This window comes from Colletotrichum siamense, assembly GCF_013390195.1.
Source record: "Colletotrichum siamense strain Cg363 chromosome Unknown KSG_Cg363_contig05, whole genome shotgun sequence".
In the NCBI taxonomy this organism is placed as follows: Eukaryota; Fungi; Ascomycota; class Sordariomycetes; order Glomerellales; family Glomerellaceae; genus Colletotrichum; species Colletotrichum siamense.
The window spans coordinates 2,087,293-2,114,188 of record NW_023501018.1 but is presented as its reverse complement, the minus strand read 5'-3'; the positions used below and the strand labels follow the sequence as shown (position 1 = coordinate 2,114,188).

The 26,896-nt window shown below is 55.5% G+C and overlaps 9 protein-coding genes across 9 annotated transcripts; 6 read left to right on the top strand and 3 right to left on the bottom strand.

The window, feature by feature from the left end:
• Nucleotides 1-4,732: 4,732 nt before the first annotated feature.
• Nucleotides 4,733-7,203, top strand: PHOT2 (Phototropin-2; the record flags this gene model as incomplete). Its single annotated transcript, XM_036640013.1, has 3 exons — nt 4,733-5,121; nt 5,179-5,957; nt 6,011-7,203. The coding sequence occupies 3 exons, from the start codon at nt 4,733-4,735 to the stop codon at nt 7,201-7,203; spliced, it is 2,361 nt and encodes a 786-aa protein (XP_036494799.1).
• Nucleotides 7,204-7,900: 697 nt separating this feature from the next.
• CGCS363_v008163 (uncharacterized protein) lies at nt 7,901-9,117 on the bottom strand (the record flags this gene model as incomplete). Its single annotated transcript, XM_036640012.1, has 2 exons — nt 7,901-8,408; nt 8,462-9,117. The coding sequence occupies 2 exons, from the start codon at nt 9,115-9,117 to the stop codon at nt 7,901-7,903; spliced, it is 1,164 nt and encodes a 387-aa protein (XP_036494185.1).
• A 1,493-nt stretch (nt 9,118-10,610) lies between these two features.
• naa20 (N-terminal acetyltransferase B complex catalytic subunit naa20) lies at nt 10,611-11,240 on the top strand (the record flags this gene model as incomplete). Its single annotated transcript, XM_036640011.1, has 2 exons — nt 10,611-10,779; nt 10,837-11,240. 2 exons carry the CDS (start codon nt 10,611-10,613, stop codon nt 11,238-11,240), a joined length of 573 nt encoding a protein of 190 aa, XP_036494803.1.
• A 68-nt stretch (nt 11,241-11,308) lies between these two features.
• lvr-4 (Levodione reductase) lies at nt 11,309-12,131 on the bottom strand (the record flags this gene model as incomplete). Its single annotated transcript, XM_036640010.1, has 2 exons — nt 11,309-11,619; nt 11,684-12,131. 2 exons carry the CDS (start codon nt 12,129-12,131, stop codon nt 11,309-11,311), a joined length of 759 nt encoding a protein of 252 aa, XP_036494802.1.
• Nucleotides 12,132-13,423: 1,292 nt separating this feature from the next.
• CGCS363_v008160 (putative glutaminase) lies at nt 13,424-16,086 on the top strand (the record flags this gene model as incomplete). Its single annotated transcript, XM_036640009.1, has 4 exons — nt 13,424-13,588; nt 13,652-13,745; nt 13,812-15,773; nt 15,830-16,086. The coding sequence occupies 4 exons, from the start codon at nt 13,424-13,426 to the stop codon at nt 16,084-16,086; spliced, it is 2,478 nt and encodes an 825-aa protein (XP_036494184.1).
• Nucleotides 16,087-17,685: 1,599 nt separating this feature from the next.
• Nucleotides 17,686-18,969, top strand: CGCS363_v008159 (putative RNA-binding protein; the record flags this gene model as incomplete). Its single annotated transcript, XM_036640008.1, has 4 exons — nt 17,686-17,737; nt 17,807-17,918; nt 18,002-18,351; nt 18,416-18,969. 4 exons carry the CDS (start codon nt 17,686-17,688, stop codon nt 18,967-18,969), a joined length of 1,068 nt encoding a protein of 355 aa, XP_036494132.1.
• A 1,623-nt stretch (nt 18,970-20,592) lies between these two features.
• On the bottom strand, nt 20,593-23,460 carry sec39 (Protein transport protein sec39; the record flags this gene model as incomplete). The annotated part of the gene is made up of 3 exons (XM_036640007.1): nt 20,593-21,718; nt 21,767-21,923; nt 21,975-23,460. The coding sequence occupies 3 exons, from the start codon at nt 23,458-23,460 to the stop codon at nt 20,593-20,595; spliced, it is 2,769 nt and encodes a 922-aa protein (XP_036494131.1).
• Nucleotides 23,461-23,864: 404 nt separating this feature from the next.
• On the top strand, nt 23,865-24,292 carry CGCS363_v008157 (NADH dehydrogenase [ubiquinone] iron-sulfur protein 5-B; the record flags this gene model as incomplete). Its single annotated transcript, XM_036640006.1, has 3 exons — nt 23,865-23,880; nt 23,950-24,089; nt 24,149-24,292. The coding sequence occupies 3 exons, from the start codon at nt 23,865-23,867 to the stop codon at nt 24,290-24,292; spliced, it is 300 nt and encodes a 99-aa protein (XP_036494464.1).
• A 792-nt stretch (nt 24,293-25,084) lies between these two features.
• Nucleotides 25,085-26,578, top strand: CGCS363_v008156 (uncharacterized protein; the record flags this gene model as incomplete). Its single annotated transcript, XM_036640005.1, has 3 exons — nt 25,085-25,659; nt 25,719-26,497; nt 26,571-26,578. The coding sequence occupies 3 exons, from the start codon at nt 25,085-25,087 to the stop codon at nt 26,576-26,578; spliced, it is 1,362 nt and encodes a 453-aa protein (XP_036494463.1).
• Between the last annotated feature and the right edge of the window lie 318 nt (nt 26,579-26,896).

Below are 26,896 nucleotides of genomic sequence, written 5' to 3'. Positions count from 1 at the left end.
GGTCGACCCAAGGTGAAAGGGACGGGAAGGTGTCGGATGCCAAATGGTGGTGGTGGGTGGCCGCCCAGTACAGTGCAGGAGCCAGCAGCAAGCAACATGGAAGCAACAACATTGGACGTGGCAGGCAGTACCTGCCTACTCTGTACATACCTTACCTAAGGCAAGGTACCTACGTACCGCGCAACCCGGGCTTGCTTCAGGGAAAGTCGCGGGCGACGACTTGATGGTTTCTGCCCTGAGGTGTTATGTTATTGACGCTATTGGCCGAACAGGGAGCTAGCGTTGACGGCAGAGCAACAACACAACGGGCCAACGGCCAGAGTCCTCACAATGTCTACCTTGAGGGTACTCACTGGGTTCCATTCCCTGGATTGGGTGCTTTGACTCCCTGTAGGCCCCGTCCCGTCCCTTCCCTCCCCGTGTCCCTGGTTGAGTTGGCCGCGAATCTGGACGCGACGAGACTTACTTTATGTACCTACCTTACCTTCCCTTACCTTCCCTTACCTTCCCTTATCTTCCCTTACCTAGGTAGGTACGGTATCTTATGTTATGTACACTTCGATCCGAGGACGCGGGCGCATCACGCCTGTAGCACCTGACCTCAGCGGAACGATAACAATGGCGGAGAACGGAAACCACAACAAACAACCCGTCACCAAAAAACCCGTCTGCACGCGATGGCGAATTGCTTTTCCGATTCTTGCGTATCTCTTTAAGAGTCGGGGTATGGGGTTCAGCCAGAGTTTTAACACAGCCGACTGGAAGCCCTTCCGCCCTGGGTCAGGTAGGGTATCCAAGTTGAGCACATCCATACCGGTCATGCGGCTCCATGATTTTCAACTTCGTCAGGGTTTTCCTTCGAGTTGACAGTAAAAGCCAGGCATCCTGGACAATCCACAATAGCCCCCAACACGCCTACTGTACACTATCCGTATGCAGCAAATCTGAAATTGGGAATGCAGACGGCAGACTAGGGTCAGGCAGTGTGCGCGTGTGTGAGAGAGAGAAGGGGGGAGGTGTCGCGCTTCTCGGGCCAGCGTGTGTCGTGGAGCCGCGCCGAAGTCCCATGTGTTTGTTTATTATTGACATACATCCCGCCAGCGGCCAGCCAAGCCTGGGGGCTGGAAGGCTGGAAGGTCCACGTCTCCACGTCTTGCGCCAGCCAACACGTGCTGAGCACCATTGTTGTCGCAGTGTTTTGTTTGCTCGTAGGTTTTCCCTCTCCTCCCCGGCCCGAGAATTCGCGCAACAAGACCCCTAAGTCCCTCCCGTGTCCCGCGTCTCAGCCCCCCCTCCCCTCCTCACCCCAGCCACCTAGGTGCGCAGAACCTTGGGTAGAACAAGCTCGATGGTATGTGGATGCACCCAGCCACTGCAGTTCTATGGTGGCATTTCATACCAGTGGTATCTGTATCTTGGGGCACTTCAGCCTGACACGCTCCCATCGTGATAGGGCTTTCCTTCCCATGAAAGTCGCGACAATCCAGGAACATAACCATTCGATGGCGGGGAAGATCAAGACGAGAGGGAGGCAAAAAATACAGAACAACATGGAGTGGGGCGACAGAAGCTAGGGGCGATGCGAAGCAGTACGCTTAAAAAAAAATAAAAAAAAATTGGCTTCTCAGCGGTTCCTCAATACTCGATACGTCATATGAACCATCCGCGAGCTGGAATGGCAGAGACGCGAGGGGCGACGCGTAGAACGCGTAAAGAGCTCCACGCGACATCATCTCGTCTCAAATTCGGGGGGGGGGGGGGGGGGGGGGGCCGCCCAGTACAGTTTGAGGGGAAAAAAAGAAAAAAAACACTGCCCACTGTACTGCACTCCTTTTACTTCTCCGCTTGTTGTGGCAGCCCCAGCCTGCATCCAATTGGCAGACACATGGAAACTGTAGACAGCAGTCGGTCTTCCGCTGATAAAGGTTCGCTGTGCCTATTGGATCCCTTGCCGCTTCCATGCACTCAATGAGCCCCTCGCGCTACAACCCACTCCCCCAATGAGCAACAAACATCGACTGTGGTTCGCATGGCCATCTCTCTCGGCTATGGAAGCGTGATCCTTGCTCATGCTTGTCAGCATGCAAGGTACCGACGGCGCACATTGGATGAGATTACATGTCAACGGGCACTGACAAGTGCGATGACTTGCTCTCGGTCATAACACGACCTTTATTTCGAATCTTCTTATCGTCTCATATAATTCGCCGTTCCAATCCCATCCGCCTCTCGCCTGGGCACTCCATGATTCCCGACTGCTATCATAAGCATCACGATGGCTGTCTACTCCTGGAGGATCGTCGCTTAGGTATCCATCTCTTCTCCGGATTCAAGCAAGCCCGAGCAGCCTAGTCGATGTGCCCCGTAGATGGCAATGACAGGCAACGTCATCCCTGAATTGCCATGGGTACAGCACCTGTGGCGCAGATAGTCACCACTCAGCCATCCCGCGCTATCTTGTGGTAAGAAGGACCAGCAACGCTTAGCCTGGTGCTTCGGGCAACATTGACAGAGGCACGCTGTTGAAGACTTTCTTAGTCAATCAAGCCATCAGTCCGGGGGCTGATCTCTCGTCTCTACGTCTCCTGCCCTGCCTGCAACAACTCGAGCCAATTATTTCTCGAGCTGCCGCGTGGAAGTCTTGCTCGGTCTCGGTACTTTGCCGCGTGCTTCCCCCGCCGACTTGTTTAGTGAATGCAGATCCCAAGCAAGACACTGATCCTGGCCTGTGGAAGCTGGGCGCTGATGCACGATGCGAGATTTGAAAAGTGATAGCCCTGCTTCCAACAAAGATCACCGACATCGAGCAACAAGCCAATGTTTGTTTCTTTGGTTCGGTCAGCATCGCGGCGTGGCCATGGTTGACAACGCCGAACGAGAGAGACAGCGTGGTTGCGACCCACGTGAGAACACAACAACGATACGGCGTTTCAGGTCGTAGGCCATGATGCCAGTCTCGACCGTCGGCAGAGATATAACAATCAGCAAAACGTCCCTTCAAGTCGTCTTCAAGAGGGCATCGTCCGTTCGCCGATTTGAGCTTTTGATCGCAGCTCCGGGGATCGAGCGAGCACGGGCTCCTGGCTGTATTCTGGCTTGCTCTGGTTGTCCAGGCTGATGGCATCGGTTCTAAACATTTCGGCCAGCGAGATGACGCGCAGGTCGATTCGGAAATGGTCCCCAACTTAGCCCCGTCTGCCATATGCCACTTTGCGGTTTTTGTTAGGTCGGGGGCGCCGCGCTTTTCCTCGATTAGGACCTTGGACGTGGTTCGGGGGTCGGCCGCGGTGGGGCCGATGCCGAAATTGGTCAAGGCAACGAATATCCCGCCCCACAGCATTCAACCACGACCCAAGACGTTGGCTAAAGGACTTCAAAGTTGGAGCGTGAATATCCCCGTCATGGCATGGCACGGACAGCAATTCTCTTGTCTCGTGGCGAGTGCACCGCAGTAGCCGGTCTAGCCCGGCAGACCCTGACAACGTAGCTCTTGGTGCCGGCCGGCGACAGACTTGCCGAGAAGCATTGCAGGCGACGATATCACGCTCATCGCCATCGCTGCTGACATCGTGGCATCCTTCACCACGGACTACCCTCAACGTTACTCTACATTGGCTTACTATTGCCTTTCGGGCTACGGTGCCAGTCGACGATGGCATGTACCGCATCCTCCAATCCTTGCTCCCTTTTTCGTCCGTCTCACTGCCTGTTCTGCTTCTTGTTGCAGCGGCTTGATGCTAGGAAGCCAGGTCATTCTTCCCCGTCAAGCCCGCAGATCCTCTTGTTAGGCGCAGCCGCACACCACCTTCGTGTTTAGCAAGGTTGATGGTGACGGTTTCCAGGACTCCTGGTTCATTGGTGCAGCAGCGAAACTGCTTCCCAAAGGCGTATCTTCGACTGCACGACCCCTTCTTGAGCTACCTGGTCGCCCCTAGTCACCTAACGAGCATGTCAAGGCATCCTGGTGTCGTCAAGCTGTTGTGTGGATGGATGATGGATGACGGTTCTTCTGCCCGGAGCCAATGCCCATAGGCCGCGCTGAGCTCGTAGGCTTCGGACAAACCATCTGACTAGTCCCAGCCCGTCACCCAACCCTAGAGTTGTCACCAGCCCGACAACAAAGACTAATTTAAGAGCCGGGCATGGCCCTTTCAGCCATGAAAATTCTCCTGCACAGCCAGGAGCGATGCTCGAGCAGGCTAGCGCGCGATCGACGTGCTCGGCCGAAAGTCAAATCATCTCACCCATCCACCCATTGTGACGAGGTCTGAAGAGACCACCACAATACAACGCTGTGGGGTTTGATCTCTTGGGCGTGCCGCCAATATCGACAACGCTTGATTGATTGCCTGAATCAGACAGACGGCGAGAGGCACGGCCAGGCGGTTTGGCGGGTACCTGACACACTTGATTCGGGTCGCTCACGGGCCTACGTGCCTGACATGCAGCTTGCGCTTCTTGCCTCGTCCGTCAATAGTCCCATCTTGTCGTCGTCGATCGTTGTCGACACGCCCTCCTAGACCTGTGTGTACTTTTGCCGAGCCCCCTGTCTTTGATCAAACCCCCCGGCTGTTCAGATGACGGCGCCCCGACGCTTGAGGAATGACGTTGCAGAAGCCAATGGTTCGGAGCCACAGCTCTATTTCTTCTTTGATATACCCATGCCTCCGTTCGTCCACAATCCCTCAACCTCGACGCCTCATATAAAGAACTTCCGCTCCCAGCCAAGATCATGTCTCCATCGCCCGTCCCCCCTCAGGCCCATGATCTCGGCTCCCGTTCTGTCCTTACACTTTTCCGGCGGAAGAAGCACATGGCTCAAGTAGCTGCCAATCCCAACCACCGCCGACACAGGCACGGCGAACTTACCCAACCCCAGGCCAACGGTCCGTACAGCTCTCTCAGTGTCACGTCTCTCGCCAGTCAAAATCGCGACATGGATGTGGAAGAGGGCGGTGCTGATATCCCCGATATCCCCTTGAAGCGGCCAGCCAGCCGTCTGCCGCAGGACAAGACGTTCAACCCGTCTCGTTTCGAAGAAGCTTGGGTCGAGGACGACAGCAACTGGACTCATCACGGGCCCATCAACCCCAATGCTCTGAATGTTAGAAAGGACAGAAGGTGAGAGAATAGGTAACGGCTGCAGGTGCGTTGATGTTGACCACCCGGCTTTGGTAGTGCTGTGCAATCTCCCGAGATCCCTCCAAGGGGAAGGGTCAAGTCTCCCGAGCCTCTGCAAATCCATGAGCGGCATACGTCCTCCAGTCCACCCAGAAGCCCCCGCACACGATCTTCAAGATCGAGGGCAAACTCGACTACATCGTCATACCAGACGAACGCCACCTCCTTGCCGCCTCTTCAAACCAAGGGCGCCGGAGACGACGAGATCCTCGAACCCCTAGCCGAAGAGGAGGTGGAGCCTGGATCATTCGACCTTGTGGTGCCTTCCCATGGCGACAACGGCATCTACTCGCTGGAGACTCGGTCAGAGCTCCTCTTCTCGAAGGAACACTTGCAAGCCATCTTCAAGGACCATGTTCTGCTCCAACGTTTCACCGACTTCCTGCATTTCGCCCGACCCGACTCACTTCCGCTTCTCACGTACTATCTGGACTGCCTAAAAGCTTTACGCGCCATTGCGTACGCTAACGCCATCGCCCGCGGACTGGACTCGCTACCTGAACACGGGTTTTCAGTTCAAAATGCCGAAAACACCTCCAATACCTCCAACACCTCCTTGGAGAAGAAGGCCGAGGCCGCCTTTGATGTCCTCGTGCAACAGGACCTCCCGGCCTACATTACGTACATGTGGATCCAGACAGTCAGCGTGTCCATCAAGAGACGCATCACGGGGACCCTTCCCGTCCAATTGAGGGAAATGTCAGAAGGGTTGGCGGAGGTGTTCTGTCTGACGGACCCCTCAAGGCATGATAACCCCATTGTGTTCGCCTCAGAAGGTTGGTTTTCCCACCGTAACGCTTCCAACGAACCGACCTAACCTCATCAAAAGAGTTTCATAGAACCACGCAGTACGGAATGAACTATGTGATCGGTCGTAACTGTCGGTTTCTCCAGGGCCCGAAGACCAACCCTTTCAGCGTAAAGCGGATCCGAGACAAGATCCTGGCTGGCCAGGAGCACTACGAGACCTTCCTCAACTATCGCCGTGACGGCTCACCGTTCATGAACCTGCTCATGGTCGCACCCCTCTACGACAGCCGGGGTACGGTCCGCTACTTCATCGGCGCCCAAGTTGACGTCTCTGGCCTCGCCAAGGAAAGTTCCGGCCTAGACGCCCTCCAAAACCTTGTTGTGGAGAAGGAGGCTGCTGCTGCTGCTCATATACGGGAACAGGAAGTCGACGAGGAGAAGGATGAGTTCCGGGACCTGAGCGAAATGTTCAATATGACAGAACTCGAGACCGTTCGCAGGCGAGGTGGCAACATGCATCGCGTTCCCCAAGACGAGGAACATGCAGCCACGTCAACGAACTGGCACAAGCCTCGCATCCTCATTCAGGATGAGACTTCGTCTATCCAACAACACACCTTAGTCCCGACCATTCACAGCGGCAAGCTCTCCGGCGTGTATGAGCACTATTTGCTAGTCCGTCCCTATCCCAGCCTGCGCATTCTCTTTGCTTCGCCCTCACTGAGGGTGCCCGGAATCCTGCAATCCAACTTTATGGACAAGATCGGCGGGTCCAACAGGGTCCGTGACGGCCTCCACAGGGCCTTCGCCGAGGGCCACGGGGTGACTGCAAAAGTTCGGTGGATGAGCAAGTCTTCCAGCGAAGGCCGGATCCGCTGGATACATTGCACACCACTCCTTGGCAGCAACAGTGCTGTGGGCGTATGGATGATTGTCCTTGTCGACGATGAATCTGACGCTGGCATGCGAAAGGGAAAAGAGGCTCCCCCGGTCGATGGGCGTTTGCGTCGGACCGGTGCCCTGCAGCAACCGCGTCCCTCGAAAGACGATAACATGAGCCTGTCATCTTTCGCCGCAATGAACAAGGCCCGCGACGAAGTAGATGCGCCCGCAGATTTCGACATTGACCCAGACCGGCCCGGAAGTCGAGCGAGTCGATCGAGTCGGCTGAGCCGAGGGCCTGCCGGATCCCGCCGACCCATGTCCCCGGCCTTCAGCGACAACGACGAGCCTCCCCGGCCTGCGTACACGGTGCGATTGGAGGAGGATTAGTCGCGCGCAACTTGGAATATTTGAAAATGGTCTATTTGTTCCTTTGTACTTGATACCACAACTTCTTTGTTACCGGCACCGGATTATAATGTTACACCGCGCGCAAGCATTGATCTAGAAAGAAAGGTGGTTTGCGGGCACCTGATGTATCATGCTGAATGCATCCTTTTCATAGTGTATATACCCTAATTCAATATTTGCGTTATACCGTACTCTCCATGATACTGCTTTGATCAGTGAAGTCAAGTTGCATGCGACGTTGGGCGGAGTCTAAGCGCCCATTAGTGTGGACTTTTCATACTAATGCCACCATGCTCAGCGGTGCTAGCCAGTGGCAACCAAATTTCTTTGAAAAGCTCGTTAGATCCTAGTCATGTCTGAATGTTCCAATTGGACCCCTCAGCAATTCCAGTTGTACATTGTGCTATTGGGGTAGGCGCCAGGCGAGTTCGGGAGCAGGGGCATCTTTCTCAGGCTTCATTGACTTATCGTCATGTTCATCAGCTCGTCAAATTCATGTAGTCTAAAAGTACCGAGCTGCAAAGGCCTACTCAGGCCTACCAAAGACACTCGTTATCTAGCCCGACGCACATCCCGCGTAACCCAACCTTGGGACACGACAGAATCAACCTAGCTGATCTATGCAGAGAAAAGCGTGGATATGGTTGGCATCGTGGAAGATGTCGATAGGCAAGTCTCAGGCCGGAGCAGAACCGGCTTGCTCTAGTAATCGTGCACGCCATCCATCGCAGACCTCCTCAAAGCCACTCACAACATCGCCGCATACCCCCGCGCACTCGCGTTTCCGCAGTCGCTCGCTCCAGTTTCCACGTGTGAGCCACCGCTCGCCTTCCTCGCAGAGCTCCTCCTCTCTCCTGATCTCGGCAACTAGCTCCTTGGCGCTCTTCAACCGACGGGTGGCTGTCGTAGTCGTCTGCCTCGACATGTGCAAGGTGTCCGATAAGTAGTTGAGGCTCTGGACGAGGTCACTTGTGAGGGTGTGGAGCGCCGTCAAGGAGTCATATGCTTTCGTCGTTGGCCGGGGCATTGACTCTGACAGCTCGAGTAGGAGGGGCAACAAGTCGTCGACGGTCTCTGAATCTGGAGGCGGGACGAGCGGAGAAAGCAGCGGAAACGTCAAATTATGTAGTTGACGAGTCTGGTGTGTCAGGTGGGTCGTGAGTGCCGAGTGAGCGGTAATAAGCCTGGTCAAAGTCAGGAAATAATGCGTGGCTACGGCATGCTGCCGGTGACATACCTCGTTGCGCTTCCCTCGACGCCGGCCTGAGATCCAAGATCCCTCAAGCTCTCCGTTACGCGGCTAAAGACCCCATCCGTGGGCCCCCCGTTGCTCTCTGTCCCTCTTCTAGCTAGTGACTCCACCGCATCGATTTTTGCGACCAGGCTGGGAAGCATGCCTGGAGAGTCGAGATCCGACTCGGACCCATATTCACTGCCATCGTACTCGCTCCCGCTTCTGCGGTGGCCGCGCCGGGGAGGCGACGGAGGGCCCAAGTTGAGATTCCTGGCCTTGCTGCCAGCTTCGCCAAGGCTTGCGACATCAACACCACTGTCCCGTGTTCCCTCTGCGCCCGGTTTGCCATCGGCCTCCTCGACACTGATGTTTGGGGCACCGGTCTCGTCTTCGTAGTATTCTCCCTCGTCACCCGAATCGGAGAAGGCGTCGGCCAGCTCGTCTGCGAGATTCCCCAAGCCGTTCCCAGCAGCCGCGCCCCCACTGGCGTAGGATACATCGAGAGCATCTTGTTGGTTGAAGCTGCCCCTTAGGGGCGTTGTCGATTCGTGTGTTGAAGATCTCGACTGTCGGCGGCGTTGGGGAGACGAGTTTGCGCTGTACTGGTATGAGGCATCGACGCTCGAGGCGTGACGCGAGTGGCTCGGAGTCGAAGGCATCGTGGAGTCGGATCGGAGAAAGGGAGTGGCGGTCGGTCGGTCGGTCGGCAGTACGGGCCCAGAACAGGTGTGGGAAAGCCGTACGGACGAGAGTTATATGTAGAAAAAGCCGGATCGATGACGCTCCGCGGCGTGCGTGTGCTGGCAATCAACAAGCAAAGCAGACGAGTGTTGTTGCTCTGCTTGACCCGGGGTTGCTGGTGCAGAAACAAACAACAGGGGTTGTCGCATCAAATATACAACCAGGAAGACCCAAGTGGAGGACACTGCAGCAGGATGAAGGCGGGTTGGTGCTCGAGGGCCGCAGTCACGCAACAAAAAACAACGTCGAGCGGAGCGGAGCAAATGCTTGTTCGACAGCCCATGCGAGTCAAACTCGTGGAAAACAGAGAACGCGGGCGTGGGCTACGGCAACGGCAGAGGCGATGGCGATGGTGATGGTGATGGTAATGGCGAGTGGCGAGCTTGGGAATATTACCTCTCTTATTAGGAGAGCGGGCGGATTGCGGATAGGGCGAGCGTCCAATTAATGCAATCTGCTGGGCGGGCACGGCGGGCTTTGCTTTGTTGTTGATTATTATCGGCCGATGGATACTCGTAATAAGGTAGGCCGGGCTAAGACGAGATTCCTTTGCGCCTGTGCGTCGGGTCGTCCTCTGTGTCTTGGCCGTGGACCTCTGCAGTTGCTTGAGTACCCACCCAGTGAGGATGCTGCAGGGCAGTTCGACTATGCCCAAACTGCCGTGTAAGTGAAAAAACCAAAGGCATGTACCTGTTTGGGACGATAGGCAGAGGGGAAGGGAAGGTGGAAAAAAAAAAGGAGGCCGAGATGCCGACTTGCTGGATCACCAGCTTGATGTGAGACACTGCCCTGTGGTGTAACTGAAATGTACTCTGTAAGGTGAATCTACGGGGTACCTTACCTTGGGCACCTTACCTACCTACCTTACCTACCTAGGTAAGGCATGTAGCCTGCCCGTGCTACGCTGCTGACTCCTGCGTCTGTGTCCCCTGTGGCCAGACGGGCTTTTCCCATCCAGGGCCCGGTATCCAGGCCGTTTGGGGCATCTGTCAGCTCCTTACCTAGGTAGCACACGGTCCCTGCATGCCCGCTTTCCAGAGCTGTACCTACCTTGGTAAGGTACCTACCTAGGCAAGGTTCCTTACCTAAGTTCCTAAGGCGCCGTCGCACACCTTATTATGTCAGCACAGAAAACCCCTCCCCGTCCACTTTCATTGAGATTCATGGACACGGCTGTTATCGTTCTTGCCTATAAACCTTGTCCGAACAAAAAACATTTAGTTGCCGGCGCTGCTTTCGCGGACCCTTTGTCTTTGTCCGGCCCTCGCGATCCATTCATGCCTAACTCTTCAGCTGTACACCCTGCAGCTTTATCACAGTTGGAGTCTGACCATCACCACCCACAGCCACTTCCTGGCGCCGACACTCCGCGATAGCTCCGACTCCAAGTTCGCGGTCCGGTTCCGCAGTCATGGCCACCTTTCGTCGTTTCCGCCCCGACGATGTCAACAAGTTCTCCAAATGCAACCTCGATCCTCTGACCGAGACGTACGAATTGGCGTTCTACCTCCAGTATCACGCAAAGTGGCCTTCCATGTTCCAGGTTTGCGAGGACATGAATGGAAATATCATCGGCTACAGTACGTCAACAACAACACTGCCAAAGGCATGGTGGACCCATCTGACATGATACCCAGTCATGGGCAAGCTCGAATCTTCGCCCGATGTCTACAAGTTCTCGGAGCACTACCTCCCCTGGCATGCTCACATCACTGCCCTCACCGTCGCGCCCGAAGCGAGAAGGCTGGGCATTGGCAAGATACTCTGTGAGCAGTTGGAGGCCGCCGCCGACGCAAACGATGCTTGGTTCGTCGACTTGTTCGTTCGCACCAGCAATCACAAGGCCATTACGTTCTACAAGAACTTGGGTTACAGCGTCTTTCGCGTGGTCAAGGACTACTATGGCGACCATGCTACGGATCCTACGCTCGATAGCGAGGATGCCTTCGATATGAGAAAACCCATGAAGAGGGACATCAAGCTCCAGCATGTAAGAGACGACGGAGAGAAGCACGAGGTCGATCCATCCGATGTTTGGTGAGAACCTGGACCATCTTCTCCGGCACAACCCGCCTGCACCTCCGATCAGCGCAACGTGTCATCGCCCGCTCAAAGCCACGCTCCGTCGACGTTATAGACGCTGCCGCTTACGAAAGAGCTCTCTGGGCCGAGCAAGAATGCGATGACGTTTCCGCACTCCTCCGCGGTACCCTGGCGTTGGAATGCCGTCGGCTCGTCGAATTGGGCGTCCAACGGGCGGTTGTGGAACTTCCAGGCCTTCTCCATCAGCGGCGTGTAGATGGCCCCGGGAGCTACGGCATTGACCCGCACCTCGCGGCCTCCGTTCTCGTTGGCCGCCGCGCGGGTAAGACCAATTACACCATGTTTGCTGGCGTCATATGCGCCGTGTTTGGCGAAACCTAGGCAGTCGGCTTGTCAGACGAGTTCTCCTGCAATGGGTCCCTCAAAGAAATGACAGCGTACCTTTGACGCCATGTATCGAGGCCACATTGACAATCGAGCCGCCGTCCACTACATTTCTTAATTCCGCCCTGAGGCAGTACATGCACCCCGTCAAGTTGACAGCAATGATCTTGTCCCATTCCTCGTCCTCTAGGTCCGCGACAGCCCGGATGCCGTGGTGCTTGCCTATGACGCCTGCGACGTTGGCCGCTCCGTCCAGACGGCCAAACTGCTCGATGATGCCGCTTATCCAACCTTCGACTTGATCCTTCTTCGAGACGTCCACCCTCGTTACCGAAAACGGCATCTTTTGCTCTGAGAAATAGGCCTCAGCCTCTTTCATGGCATCGGGGTCGACGTCGGCAAGACACACAGTTGCCCCTCGCTTGGCAACGATCTTTGCCGTGGCTAGGCCGATGCCACTGGCACCGCCGGTAAAGGCATAAACCTTTCCTTCGAGTGATGCCATTGCAGTGGCTCTACTTGGATATGAAGATCTGCGAATAGATGCCGCTAAGAGTTCCAAATCGTTGAGTCGAGAGGGGTGTCGTGTGGACAAAACGGGTATCCCAAAGCTGGGCCGCATCGTGAGGGACACGGCCTAATATCCCGTGGATCCGATGCTAAGCCGCCACCAATCACAAGACGCCGGCACAGACTAAGACGGATGTGTTCGCACACACTTGACCCGGACCGAGGAAGGCGAGGGTCTGGGGTAATCGCAGTGCTCAGGATGGCCGTTCGACCCCGAAGCTCGTGAAAAATATCGTCCCGTCACGGCGTTTGCGACTTCACGGGTGCGGGCCAAGCTTCTCTCTCTCGGCTGAAGTGCTCTCGCAGTTAGACGGGCGAGCAAGAGTGGGAAGGACAGCAGATTCCAAAGTTAAGTAAGTGCCTGCCAACTTTGCCGAACCTTCGTCCCATGTGAGAGTTCCATTAGGTTGGTTGCCTTTTCCCTTCAAGATTGAGGGCGTATCTGAAGTTGAGCTGACAGCCGGCGGCCTTCATAGATTCGCACAGACAGCATGCTGGCATCGGCAGTCTAAAAACGTGGCCAACCCTACACAACCTTTGTAGCCAGACATTTACTTAGTGAGTGGACGGGTTGTTCTTTTTGCGCGCTGGGCATGACGGGAGACCTGATATAAGATCAGCTCCCACAGAACACTTCGGTTGTTTGTGTGTGGTGAATGGAACCCCGCAAAAGCAGACCCCGCAGCCCCCCATATCACAGGGGCTCGTGGCGCGGCAGTTCGTGTTTGATTGGTGCCCGTGGAGTCGGAGGACGGGAGCTGCAGCGAGCCCAGCCTGGCTCTCCCCCACCTGACCCGCCATCCTGACGTACATGGTGCCCAGCTCTGCGCCGGCTCTTGCACCTCGCCATGCTCCTTTACCTGTGACGGGATGCAGCTCCTACCCCAGATTTCTCCAACTGTTCCCGTGCCATCCCAAAACTGGGCTAAAGGCGACCATTCCCTTCAAGCTGCGGTAAAACCGAGGGAGGGAAGGGTTTGCATCTTGTCCGAGCCCATCTCCTGATTTTCCCTCTCGCCGCCTCACCTGACCTGACGCTGCATCTGATCTTCCAGAGTCCTTAACATTGTGCGGCCTCCGGCGTTTCTGTTATTTATACAGCAGACTAGAGACGAGCTCTCTACAGTATTCTGAGCTGTATCTTTTAATCTTCTTCTTCCTTCGTGATTGCTGTGGCGAGCGGTGTCCGACTGTCTCTGGAGCCGGTCTCGAAACGATCTCTTCGCCATGCAGCTATTCTCACTCCTGGCCGTCGCCGTGACGGTCGGCGCCTCTACTTTGACGCCTCCCGTTCTTCCGCTGATTGTTCGCAATCCGTACCTCAGCACTTGGTTGGGCAACGCCCGCGATGCGCCTTGGGAACATTGGCCCATGTTCTGGACCGGGAGCAGCGTGAGCTTTAGAGCCACAGTCTTCGTCAAACATACGTGTCGCTGACTTTGAACCGCGCTCCAGGTCGGCTTCTCCGTCATGGCATCTGTTCCAGAGTCCAATACTGTTTATCCGCTGCTCGGACGACCCCAAGACTCCTTGTCCTCGTCTTCCAAGTGTGTTTGACCTGCTTGCGGATGTGGCAACTCCTTGAACTAACATTCTTCCCGAAACTACAATATAGCCTTCCCAACATACCTAGGCGCTACCTTTGATGCTTCGACCACAAATCTGTCGTACTCGATTGCTCCGCCAAAGGGGTCTTCGGCGCCGGTCACAATCGTCCTTTCGTTTCTGTCCCCAATCACGCCCACGTCAACCTTCCGCCAATCCGTACCTGCTGCGTATCTGACAATTCATGCCGAGGGGTCCTTCGATATCAACATCTACACCGATTTGAATGGCGAGTGGGTGAGCGGCAACCGGGACAACAAGATTGTCTGGGATCTCCTCAAGCCCCAAGGCGCCAAGGAGCAAAGTGCGGTCCTGAAGACCTGGCAGGTCTCAAGGCAAACACAACAACTTCTTACCGAGTTCGCCGACCACGCAGAATGGGGAACGCTGCATTTCACTGGCCCCGCCGACGTCTATCACCAATCAGGGACGTCTGGAATCCTGCGACAGCACTTTGCAACCAAAGGTGATTTGAAGAACGAGGTAGATACTTTGTACCGGAAGATCATGGACGAGGAGCCGGTGTTTGCCTTTGCCAAGACATTCCACCTAAGTAACAACACAGGGGCCGGTCTTTCATCGACAGACAGCGTGTTGTTCACTTTCGCCCTTGTTCAAGATCCAGTTGTCCAGTTTGCAGCCGCCAGAGGGTTGACGCAGATGAGGCCTCTGTGGTCGTTCTACTTTGCAACCTCACCCGAGCTAATCCAATACCACTATGATGACTTTGCTGTCGCCAACCTACTGGCAAGAAACTATTCGGACCAGCTGGCCGTTGACGCGTTTGCCTCCGGCTCCCAGGACTACCAAGACATTGCTGCTCTGTCTGCCCGCCAAGTCCTCGGTGCAACCCAGTTCTCAGGAACTCCTGACGACCCCATCCTGTTCCTAAAGGAAATATCTTCAAATGGAAACTTCCAGACTGTCGACGTCATCTTCCCAGCATTCCCATTCTTCCTGTACACGAATCCTCGCTGGCTTGCTTACCTTCTCGAACCTCTTTTGGAACATCAACTGAGCGGCCAATACCCGAATGACTACAGTATGCATGATTTGGGCTCACATTTCCCCAATGCTACTGGACACCCCGATGGCAGAGATGAGTACATGCCCGTGGAGGAGTGCGGAAACATGCTCATCATGGGGTTGGCCCTTGTCAACGCCTTCAAGTACGACACTCAGCCGGCGTTCATCCAGTCCGTTGATGGTCTTGCTGGTCCACTAACGTTGTTGGACCCCAATAACTCCGGCGGGCGACCCTTGGCGCTGTCTCCCGATGTCTATGGCATGGATCGTTCATCAGCTGTCACTGCCTTCAGAGGAGCCAAGGAGGCTGAAAAGTGGGTGTCCAGGTCTTACGAACTTTGGACCAAGTGGACGGGATATCTCGTTCGCGAGTCGCTCATCCCAGCCAACCAGCTCTGCACTGATGATTTTGCCGGCTGGCTTGCCAATCAAACAAACCTCGCCTTGAAAGGCATCATTGGGATCAAGGCCATGGCCGAGATCGCCGACGTGTTGGGGAAGACGGATGACTCCAAGTACTACTCGGACATCGCCAGCGACTACATTGAACAATGGCAAGGCTTCGGAATCTCAAGAGACGGCTCCCACGCCAAGCTGGCGTACACGTGGTACGGCTCTTGGACGACCATCTACAACCTCTACGCAGACTCCCTGCTTTGCTTCCACTTGCCAGAACGAAAGGCGGCATTACGGGGTGGACGTATCGCAGAGTGGTTGCAAACGACCTTGGGTATGGGCTCTAAGACGTCTTTCATCCCGGACAAGGTCTACAGCATGCAGAGCAACTGGTACCATGCGGTTCTGCAGCATTACGGCCTTCCGCTGGACAGCCGTCATCTGTATACGAAGAGCGACTGGCAATTCTTCGCCGCGGCCGTCACAAGCAAGAAAACTCGCACTGAAATACTTCAGAGTATCGCGGGATGGGTCAACGAGACGACAACTGGTAAGAGGGCAGTATTTGATGACCGAGCCTGAGACATGCTAACAAAGCCACCGTAGACCGACCTATGACCGACCTGTACGAGACGGAGGGCACTGGCGGATGGCCCGGGCCACATTTTATGGCCAGACCTGTTGTTGGGGGCCACTTTGCCTTCCTGGCATTGGAGAGAGCATGTGGAGGAAAGGCAGTCGAAGGTCTCAGCTTCTTAGATGAGCCGGGGGCGTTCACGGAAATAGATGTCCTTAGGGCTCTCGAGGTAGAGACTGTCGAGGGAGGGGACGTTGAGCAACTACCAGTGATGGAAGACTTGTAGAGCTCGTAATCCATTGAGACCGGAACCTAATGTAAGCGTAGTCGGAGTATCAATAGCCGAATATCGATTCGATTGGGCCTCGGTCGTTCATCAACCCATAAAAATTGCTATGTATTAGAAGAGCCGTTGCGCATCACACAAACAAACACCTTTGCGAGTGAATGCACAATGCATGACACTGAGGGAGCTCAATGGCCATTCTCCTAAGGATGTTTGCACAGGAGGTCCCGTCAAATTTATCGATTTTGGTTTGATTTATGATTTGGTCTGGGGTTGAACACGCATGCCGACATCTACCGCTGGATATCAAGGTCTGGGCCCGTGGTCTAAAAACATCGCACGCCAGGACGGCAGGTCAAGCAGTATCGCGCTTGTTTGCCTTCCCCATCCCGAATTATTAAAGCCATAGGTCTACGTCGTAACGGCAGTCGGCTCCGCAGCAATTGGTGATAGTCTGGTAGATAATGAGGTGCCATGTGTAGGCCAGCAAAAGTGTAGTTAAGGAGGTGTGTACCGCCGTCTGCCTACCTAGTATCGACCTGCAAGCACAGTTGGCTCGTGCGCGTTGGGAACAAAACAAAAGAGCTAGACTTATTATGGAGTAGTCATATGCTAAATCTCGCCAAATCAACATGGGGCATTCGCTTCAAAGCAGGCTCACGCAGGGGAGGGGACTGTCGCAGCTTCTGACTGGTCAGCGAACACAGGGAGAGGACACAGGCACGCTGGGCTCGTTCGCGCACGGCTGCAGCTTTCCCTTTCCCAAATTTTTCTTCGTACGGTTCCCACCCTGGCTGCAGTCACAGTCAATCAATCAATCACAGGGCAGTCTTTTCTCGCCTCCCCTGTTCGCTGGCGTTGCCTGCTCTGCTCTTGCTGCTGCTGCTGCTTCTGCCCGCCCTGTCTTTCTTTTCCTCAGGACCAAAACTCTAGCCCTGTCTGCACCTGCCTAGCCTGCTTGTCCGCCTCACCTGCTCCAGGCTGCCTATTGCTTGCATCCACGGGTCGTCTGCGCCTTCCCTGACTGACACCCTGAGTACCTTACCTTGGTAAAGTAGGAAGTGTACTGTCCAGTCTACCTAGACTACCAACAGCACCCCCAACTCAGCACTAGGCTTCTACTACCAGCAGTACCTCACGGTAAGACGGTACCATACAATTGACCACGCGCGCCCCAAGGCACGCACGCACACGCTCCTTCGTCGTATCCCATCCCACCCACGCCTCGACCTACCGACGCCTTTTCCTCTCCTTCACATCACTCACTCTTCCTCTTTCCTACCTGGCAACTCCACGCCGCGTCCTTCCTCCCGATTGATGCCTTTCGCCAAACGCATCTAATTACTTATCGGCGACCGTAATTCTTCCCTTTCTATTTCATTCGTCCCGTCCCGTCTTGCCGACGCTTTTTTTTTTTCTTCCTCTCTCCCCCTAACCTGGATTGAGGCTCCAGCCTGATTCTATCCCTCTGTTCTGACCAATCTGCCATCACAACAGAAGAGTCTGCGTCACCAGTGATCGCGTCGCTGGCCAGTTTCCCCCAGCTACCAACACCCAAACGCCGACGTTTTTACAGTCGACGGAACAGCATCACTCAACATGGCTACCACATCCATGGATTACGAGGCCGCCAATGGCGACCGCTACGATGGTTCGTTTTATCTCGATGCTGCCCGTCGCCCTCAAATCAATTCGGCACTGACAGATTCACGCCCTGCAGACGAGGCTCCTCGTTACGAGCGCGACAACCGCAGCGCTTCCCCTCGTCCCATCCGCGATGATGGCGACTCTGGACGCCGTCGCTCTGCTTCGCCCGCTGGTAACGGCGACCGGTACGCAAATTTCCGTCCTTCTCAGCCAATGTGGTTTTTTTTTCCCCTCTCGCTTTTTGACTGACAAGCTTCTCTGGTTCCAGTGGCAACAAGGACGAGACTGGCTCCAAGGGTGGCGACGATGACGGCGCTATCAACCCTGGCTCCAATCTCTTCGTCACCGGCATCCACCCTCGTCTGACCGAGTCTGAGGTCACTCGTTTGTTCGAGAAGTACGGTGAGGTTGAGAAATGCCAGATCATGCGCGACCCTCACACCAAGGAGTCCCGTGGTTTCGGCTTCGTCAAGATGGTCACCTCGGACCAGGCCGATGCTGCCAAGGAGGGTCTGCAGGGAGAGCAGATCGAAGGTCGTACCCTCAGCATCGAGAAGGCCCGACGTGCTCGTCCTCGCACTCCCACCCCGGGCAAGTACTTCGGTCCTCCCAAACGTGGTAAGTCCTGACTTCCCGGTCAATGTCTTGTTTGTAGCAGTCCGACTGACGCTTAATCCAATAGAGGGCGGCGGCGGCGGCCGTGGCGGCGGTCGATTTGGCGACCGCTATGATGACAGACGTCGTGGTGGTTACGGAGGCGGCTACGGAGGTGGTGGTGGCGGTGGTGGCTACGGCCGCGATGACCCCTACCGTTACCGTGGCTACGACAGACGCGGCTACGACGACCGCAGCGGTGGCTACGAGCGCGGCTATCGTGAGGACCGAGGCTACGACCGCAGCTATCGCGAAGACCGTGGTGGCTACGAGAGACGCGACCGCGGCGGCGGTGGTGGCGGCGGCGGCAGCGGCGGTGGCGATGACAGCTACAGCGGCGGCGGCGGCCGAGTGGACCGCTATGGTGGTGGCGGTAGCCGCGAGGACCGCGGTGATCGCTACGCCCGTGGCGGCCCTGATGAACGTCGCGGCGGCGCTGGCTACGAGCGTGAGCGCGGCTACGACAGGCCCGCTGATCGCGACGGTGCTCGTTCTCGCGATGCCCCTGCTGCCGGTGCAGGTTACAGCGATGCGCCTGCCCGCTCTGAGGCCCGCGAGCCCTACGGAGGTTGGATTATTTGATTACCTATCCGCCCGCATATCCTCATTGCTAACATGTCTAGGTTCTCGCTGATTTCCTACACCTTTCACCACATGCTGTTGATGCGTCAAGTTTCTTGGCAATCGACGGATGCTTCTTCTTCCATCTTTCATAGTGCGATCGATTACGGCGGATATCCCAAAAAATTGCGTCTCATGGAGTTCTTGTGCACTACAACTAGTCGGGATGGAAGCACAAAAAATGGGTGTTTCGGCCTGCGTGGTTTACCTTTTCTGAGCCCCGGCATTCTCGCTCATGACGGCTCAAATGCGAGAATTTATTGCCATACTAGACGGCACATTCTTCTCAAGTAATGCTGTTTCAGGACGACGAATGTCTGGCGGTTTCTCTCTGGTAGCTTTGGCAAAAAATCAACGCGGCAAAACGGCAGGCTTCGACAGGCTTTGGCCAGAGTGAAAGTCACTTTACCCCCTCGTGGATCAGCACTCTCGTTACACCAAGTCATGGGCCCGCGCCGGTCTATGGCTGTTCCCCTTACGCAAACCAATTTTCCACCTTGTACCATTATCTATCGCATCCCGCTTCGGGGTCGAGTCGAGTTTGAGACGCCCTCGCAAATCCGGCATGGCTCGATGCAAATTCAGCATGATAAGATGTTGACCAGCAATGCAACATGAATGACAACCGCGTCCCTAAAACAACTAAAACGTAACTGTGCCGCCTGAACGCCAACTTTCAGCTTTCCAGTCGTAAATGAAACGCCCTTTTTCGCCATTCGCTCTCTCTGTCTCGTCTCTTGTCACCATTGCACCTCAGCGACGCCCGACACAACAAAGTCTTGGCTCCCTTTGCATCATTTCGCGTTGACTGTTACGAAAGCAGGCTGAATTTACATTTGCGGTAGAGAACGCTGGTCAAAGGTATCTACCCCTATTGTAACAGGAGCGAAACTAACTGCATACTTGCCGCCAGCTGTGGCTTCTCCCAACCACGAGTTTCCCCCATCTTGACTCCTCTGCAACTTGTGCCGCCATCGCAAGGGCTTCACACTTAGGTCATCCCGTCCAGGACCCGTGGATGCTGCGCTGATCGGAGCATTCTCAAGATGCTCTACGGGTTCCCGAGTGGGCGCTACCGAAACCCCCGTAGATTGGTTCCAGACAATGCCCGAGCAAGGCAGTCCCTACCTCTGCGTCGACTCCAAAAAGGCAAAAGCAACCAACCTACGTCGGGAGGTTTCGTCGGAATATGCTCGCCAATCGCAGGGGGGGGGGGGGGAATGCTGGGGTTAGGGATAGGTCAGCTTAACCACAGACATGCCTCGCCAATTCGAATGAAATCCACTCAGGTAAGGAGTCGCAACAGTTTTGACGCCAATCTAGGTTAAACACATGTCAAGTAGTGTAGTATAGTCCCTCTTGTCTATAGAGAGGCACCACAAAGGCTAGAAAAAGTTGATACCAGACAAGAAACACATGACACAGTGCTATTTCAACCCGCAATTGATTTTGGGTTCAAGTGGCACAAGCCGAGTTACACTTGGGCCAGCCATAATGCTGGAAGTAGGTTTGTGAGTTGTCCCGTGTGGAAGTATATCATTCATCATCAATCGTACAAAAATTTACATGAAATCCCCCCCCCAATCAGTCGTCTCTGGCCGTGCGGTGGTCGCTGGGTGCCGGTGCACCAATAAGCCAGCCAACACCTGATGTCAGGGTTCCCATGGCTGCATCACGAAGCTGATCTCGCTTCCTCGCCCTGGGGTGGTCGTCGTGCGCCTCTCCGTCGCCGCTCGCCGCTGATTCGGATATGCTCGGCGCCTTGCTCCCGCCTACAGACTGCTGCAGAGTCGAGAGCGCTGAAAAATTGCGCGATGCAGCGCGAGCTGTGGCACGAGACAGGTCGAACAACGACATGGGCGCATCGTCACCTGCCTTGGCGGCCGCCGCCGTTGTGGAGCGAGACTGATTGCCGTAAGGCCTGTGGGACCGGATTGCCGGCCCTGAGTCGAATCCTCCAGGCATGCCGTGCGAGCCAACATCAGCAGCGGAGTCTAACGCGGCTTCGCGGACGGCTTCCTCTTTGAGTGCTGAGTCGAGCTGCTCCTCGCAGCGCCGGAAGGTTTTGAGGATCTCCTGGAGCTGGGAAGGCGGAGCCATGCGAAGCGCCGTAGCCAGGCAGTCGATGCGGTGCTCCAAGTGCCTGATCTCAGCGTTGCCGCTGGCATTACCCAGATGTGTCGGACGGACGGTTCTTGCCGTCCTAATGTACTGGCCTGCTTGCAACGCTGCTCGCCAGGACCAGTCGTCGTCAAGCTGGACTGTAGCATTCGAAACCGAGTTGTCCGCTCGGCCGCTCAGCCGGTTGGCGACATAGGAGTACGCAGTCTCAAAATCGTCTTCCTTCAGGGCGGCCTCGATGCACATGGCCGTGATGCGTTTCTGCGCGGCATCAATGTGTGCTTGCTCGTCGTTCTGAACCTGAGGAATGGCCCCCTTTTTGACTCGGTCTACCAGACCGGCACGGACCATATTGACGCCCATGTCTGCGAGGTCCTGGATACGTGTATAGCTGTTTGGATTCTGCTCCAGGACTTTGCTGATGATGGAGACCGGGTCGGAGTGCACGCGGAGGACAACGGGGCTGAAAGGCTCACCCTGCCTCAGCACCAGGCGGTAATCACTGAGGGCGTGTGTCGCCTTCAGTAGCGCATCGATCTTTCGCCGCTCTGGCAGGGATTCAGGAATGGTAAGGGGGAAGGAGTTTATGCTGCAACTGTTAGCGGCTATTCCAAGTTGTGGGCTATGTGATACTCACATCTCATCGCATTTCTTGAGCCCACCCCTAGTACGGTTAGGATTGGAGGCATTGTCATATGCGTTGAGAGCTGCCGCAATCACCAGCTCCTGAACGACCTGGGCAGGTAACGGTTTCTCGGCAGGGTCCTCGTACAGCGACCTTGCCAGAGGATATCCTGAACATGTTTAGCAGACAGCCCGGTGTTCCCTCTTCAATCCCAACTTACGTCCACTTGCAAGCAGGGCTTTCAAGATTTCCATCTCAACTGTTTCGGCTTTTACTCGCGCAAAGAGTCCTACGACTGGCCCATTTGCACTCGATACGCCCCAACATCGGAGCCAGAGCAACTCGTTTCGAGCCTTGATCCAGAAATTCGCGTCATGTTTTGGGGCTTGTGCCGCAACGGCGTGTGTTAGCTTCGCGACTTCGGCATTCTGGTCTCGTTCGTCCTGTATGAACGCCAAATCCCCCGCTCTCTTGACGGTACAGCCCAGCCCGAGTCGTGTTAGTATATATGCACTGACAATAATAGCGTGCAGCAGGTGCGTTGCCTTCTTTGAAGGAGTAGTGAGCGGGTTGTGCGGCTTCAGTAGATCGTCCCGCATGAATGCTGTATTTTTGTGGTGTAGGACACCATCCCCTTCCAGATGAGGCACCGCGGACAAGGACTCTGCTGCGGCCTGTAGCGGAAGCGTGTCATCCTCACCAAGAAGATCCATGACTTTTCTCAACATTTGATGGGCGCCCTCAAGTGCTTCGACAGAGGCTTCGGGGACGACGTAAGCGCAGGCCAAGACGGCACGAGCATACCGACGGTCAAGGTACTGTTGCTGCTGCTCGTTGAGCCATACGGCATCATAGTCGCCCAAATCAACATCTACAGCACCTCCCCACTGCTCAACGGCCGCGGCAGCTGCCCTCCAGGAACTCAAACTCAGTGACAGGAACCACTCCAGAGCTCGCTCCCAACCTGGGCTGTGCAGTTCTTCGCCCGTGGATACGCCCATGGAACTATCCTCAGACTGTTTCCAGCGGGCGTCATTGTGAAGCCACGGAACCAGAAGGCCCCTCAAGTCCCGGCCGATTAGCGCGTGGTCCTCGGACCGCACTCCAGTCTGAGATAGGAGAGCGTCCACGGCAGCGCCGTCAGGTAGCTTCTGAAACTCGGCAAGGGTATAGGGTATGCTGTCCGCAGGGTAGTATTCGTAATTCCTCCTCAGCAATGGCAGCAATGTCGAGACCATCCACAGACGAATGCCTGGAGCGTATTGCAGAAAAGGACCAAGAAGCTCAGGCAGCTGCGTAAGTAAGCCGGCTTCTTCGTCAACGCGGTGGGCTCTTCGGAGGAGAAAAAGCGTTATCGGGTCGTCCTCTGTATTAAAGGGTGCATCTTCCCACGCCAAGGATAGCAACCGAAGCTTGCGAACCTTCTTCGCCGCGTCCTCCTCGGACAGGTTCTCGACAACAGTGTAGTCCATGCTGGCGGCCTCGCGATCCGCAAAATCCCCCGTAGACAGCTCCTCAAGGAAGTAGACATAGTCGCGGGACCTGACCGTCTCGGGAAGGTAGGTTAGGAGTATGCGCAGGACGACATCTTTGCGCAGGACGGCGGCGTGTCGAGAGGTGAGAAAGGCCAAGCTGTCAATGTCGGCGTTAATGGCAAGGTGGACAGCCAGCAGCACCAGCTTTGGCGGGGACAGAACACGGCTCATGATGCAGGGTTTCGACCATGTCCGTGGAGGAGTATTGGTCGAGAGATTTGGATATCGCGGGTATCTTGTTACGCTGGGTCAAGTTATCGGCGTATCGAGTGTCGAGTCGCAGGTAGAGAGCTCTAAAGTAACAGACATGCACAAGGTCCCTTAGCTTCGTCATAATCAAGTGGGTCTACAGGGGTCGAAAGAATTAGACGCGCGCTAGCCGAGTGAACCCGCCGCGGCTCCGGGATCACTATTGGAATCAGGTACCTTTTGATAGGACGAGATTTCCTTGCAGCCGCGGTGGCGGCCTTCTTCGGCTAGACACCACTTTAGAACTTCGACATCGCAATCGAGTCCGCGACCTTCCGACGACCTTGAGCTTCACGCACCACCCAATTGGCGTCTGCACGATCATAATGGCCTCTGGATACGGTCTTCACGGAGGCATGTGCTCGGTTTCGAAGCTTTTGATGCGCTACTGACTCGGGATCATCGTTATAGGCCCTTCGCGGTGCTTTCCCTTCTGGCAGGAGCTCCTCGGCTGCTACGTTGTGAACACCACTGGCGAGGACCATTCCGGCAAGAAGAAGTGCGGTCTGGCACTGGAGGACTACTATGAGTGTCTGCATCACAAGAAGGAGGTAGGTTTCCAGGGACCTGGCGTCGATTGGGCGGCCAAGGGCTCACCATAATTATACAGGCTGCGAGAACGAGGGCACTCCAGGCCGCCTACCGAAAGGCCCAGTCAGCCAGCGCACGAGACAATGCCCCGAGTGTCGGTCAAATACGCAATCTGGGACTTATCGGCAAGGAGGATGACACCAAGGCCGTGACGGGGAGTTGAACCAGAAAGGGTGGCTTTGCGACACTGTGAAAGAAATGTATACGGCGCGAACCGGACAAGTGGCAGTTGTACGCAGCAATGACAAACCACCGATCTTTTCCAGTCATCGGCCTGCGTCGTGACGATAACTAGCGATGTTGGAAACCCGGGTATACGAGTGACAGCAGAATGCCGACGCACCTGGGAATGCTACTGTTCTTGAAACTGACACAACCATCCAAGGACCATCATCGGATACGGTTTAGTGATGACAGCAGCGGCGGGCTTCTGGCTCAAATCTATATAGGACGGATGTCCTTGAGGCAGATGCATGGTTAAAGTATAGAGGGATTCAGTCTGAATCCGTCCGCACATGTTTTGAAATATCGAGGCGCTCGGCAGCGAAGAGTTGCTGGGTTTAGTGTAAAGCAGTCATTTGAATTCCCGGGACGAAATAGGGATAGAAACGCCTCCGCAAATCGAACTAATGGGGAAAAATATAATGCAGGACAAGGGGTATCGGATGCTGCAGGAAGGTTCGAGATGCAACCGAGTAACGCACGAGGAACAAGTTGTCTGTTCTTTTTTGTTAGGTGGCGAGCGATGTCTGGGTAGGTTCTGGGTAGGTGCTGCAAAAGGAGAGCGCGGCCCAGAGGGTCTGCCGACTTAGGTAGGTAGCCAGTAGTACCTGCCAAAGATAGCTTTGACGTTCTCACCTCTTCAATGATGAGAATCCTGCCAAAACCCGCGTCACCACCACCACCTACGTGCATGGGAACTGACCAGCCTTACTTGGCCGCGTTGTCAGAGAAGATGCCAACTCTTCGTGGGATTGACGTCTCTGTCGTCCTCAATCCCACCGAGCCTCCTCTACCCGAGCTTCCTCACCCAGACGCGTCTTCTGTTAGCCTTCGTGGACTGAAGCTGACCAGCCCAACGTCGTCTCCAGCTTCGAGCTTGCACGCCACCCCTGAAAAGTGTCGAGCGCAGAGCACGGTATATATCCCGTCCGCCCCAGGTGCCCAGTTCCACCTACGCTATGGAATCAACAGACCGCCCGCCGACGCCAGGTACTTATATTTCAGGCTGGTAATGAACGGTCGCCCAGTGGCATCGTGGGGCATCAAGTCACAGACCGGCACCATCGAGATTGTCAGCCACGCCTTGTACGTGCCCGACAATAAATGGACATACCGAGAAAGCGGGATGGTTTACAGGCGGGAAGGCGTCGAGAAGAGATTCTTCCATTTCACGCCTCATTCCGGCAAGGATACGCCTGCCGCCATGGACGGCGGCCTCGTCGAACTTCAGGTCTTTCGTTCAAAGGGAAGGAAGAGGAGGTCCCCCGAGCTTGCCGATTTCAGAAACCAGGACGCCTACGGAATCACGTAAGTTTCCCAATCTTATTCGGGCAACTCAAGTTCAAGATGTTCATGTTGGGTGGCAGCTCTCCTACGGGTGGTCTCATTGAGACGCCCCAAGACTTGACTTATTATGACTGGCGTCTTGTCGACGCCGTGGACATACCATACGCCACGTTCCGCTTCTTCTACCGTACTTGGTGTCATTTGAAGGAATTGAATCTCGTGCCAGAATCTCTTTGCAATGAGCTCATTGCATCATCGGGATTCACAGAAGGAACCACAGAGGAAACCCCGCCAGACATCCCCAGCGTGCCAGCCGAGCCAGCAAGAAGCAGCGAGACAACCAATTTCGCCTTTTACCCAGCAGACGGTTCTGTTTTTGGAAGCGGCGTCTCTCAGAGCAGCCACAGGCGGGACCGGAAAGCGTTCAAGCTTCCTACACCACCCAAGCTAATACCCCCGAAACCCGCTCGACTGGAGCTGCCGCAGCCAAGCAAGCTATCTCGCGATATCAGGCAGGTAACAGATCCTGCGAGACCGTTGCCACCTTTACCGGACATTGAAGTGCCTATCCGCAGACCTTCCCTGGAGTCATCGCGAGCTCCCTCCGTCACACCTTCCCTCCAAACATATGCCGATGAGTCGAGCGGGGCCGACGAGATTGAGCTTGGAGTTGCTAGGCGAATTGTCTTGCCTCAAGCCTCCAAGGAACCGGGCGGAACGGAACAGCCGCTGCGCCCGCTCCCCGCACCTCCCACGATACCCCCGTCACCTTCTGACTACGACACAACGCCCCCTTCCTCGGGCGGCTCCAAGGCATTCAAGCACATTGGGCGGCAGGAATACTTGGTTGGAACGACACGTCAGCGACGTGCTTCGGGGTTCGATGTCGACGCCCCTGGCGAGGGAAGCTCGTTGACCGCTGAGAACTTTAGCAACATAAGCATTTCGGAGGGAGAATGGTTCAGGAGTCCATCACCACTGCGCCGCAAACGAGGCAGGGTGAATCTGAATGGACCCAACGCGCCAACGACTCTGCATACGACCTTGTTCTCGCTGGGAGGGGAAAACGATGATTTCATATAGTCGTTGATCACAGAGACGACAAGGCGGTGGCGATGTCACAAACATCATACCACAAGGGGTTCCTGGCGGAACTTTGGTCAAGGGCAGCAGGTGCTGTGCAACCGGAATGTTCTTGGGAGGTGAAGTTTGCCATGGCCTTGATGTATAATGAAATTAGGTCATTGGTACGCGGCGG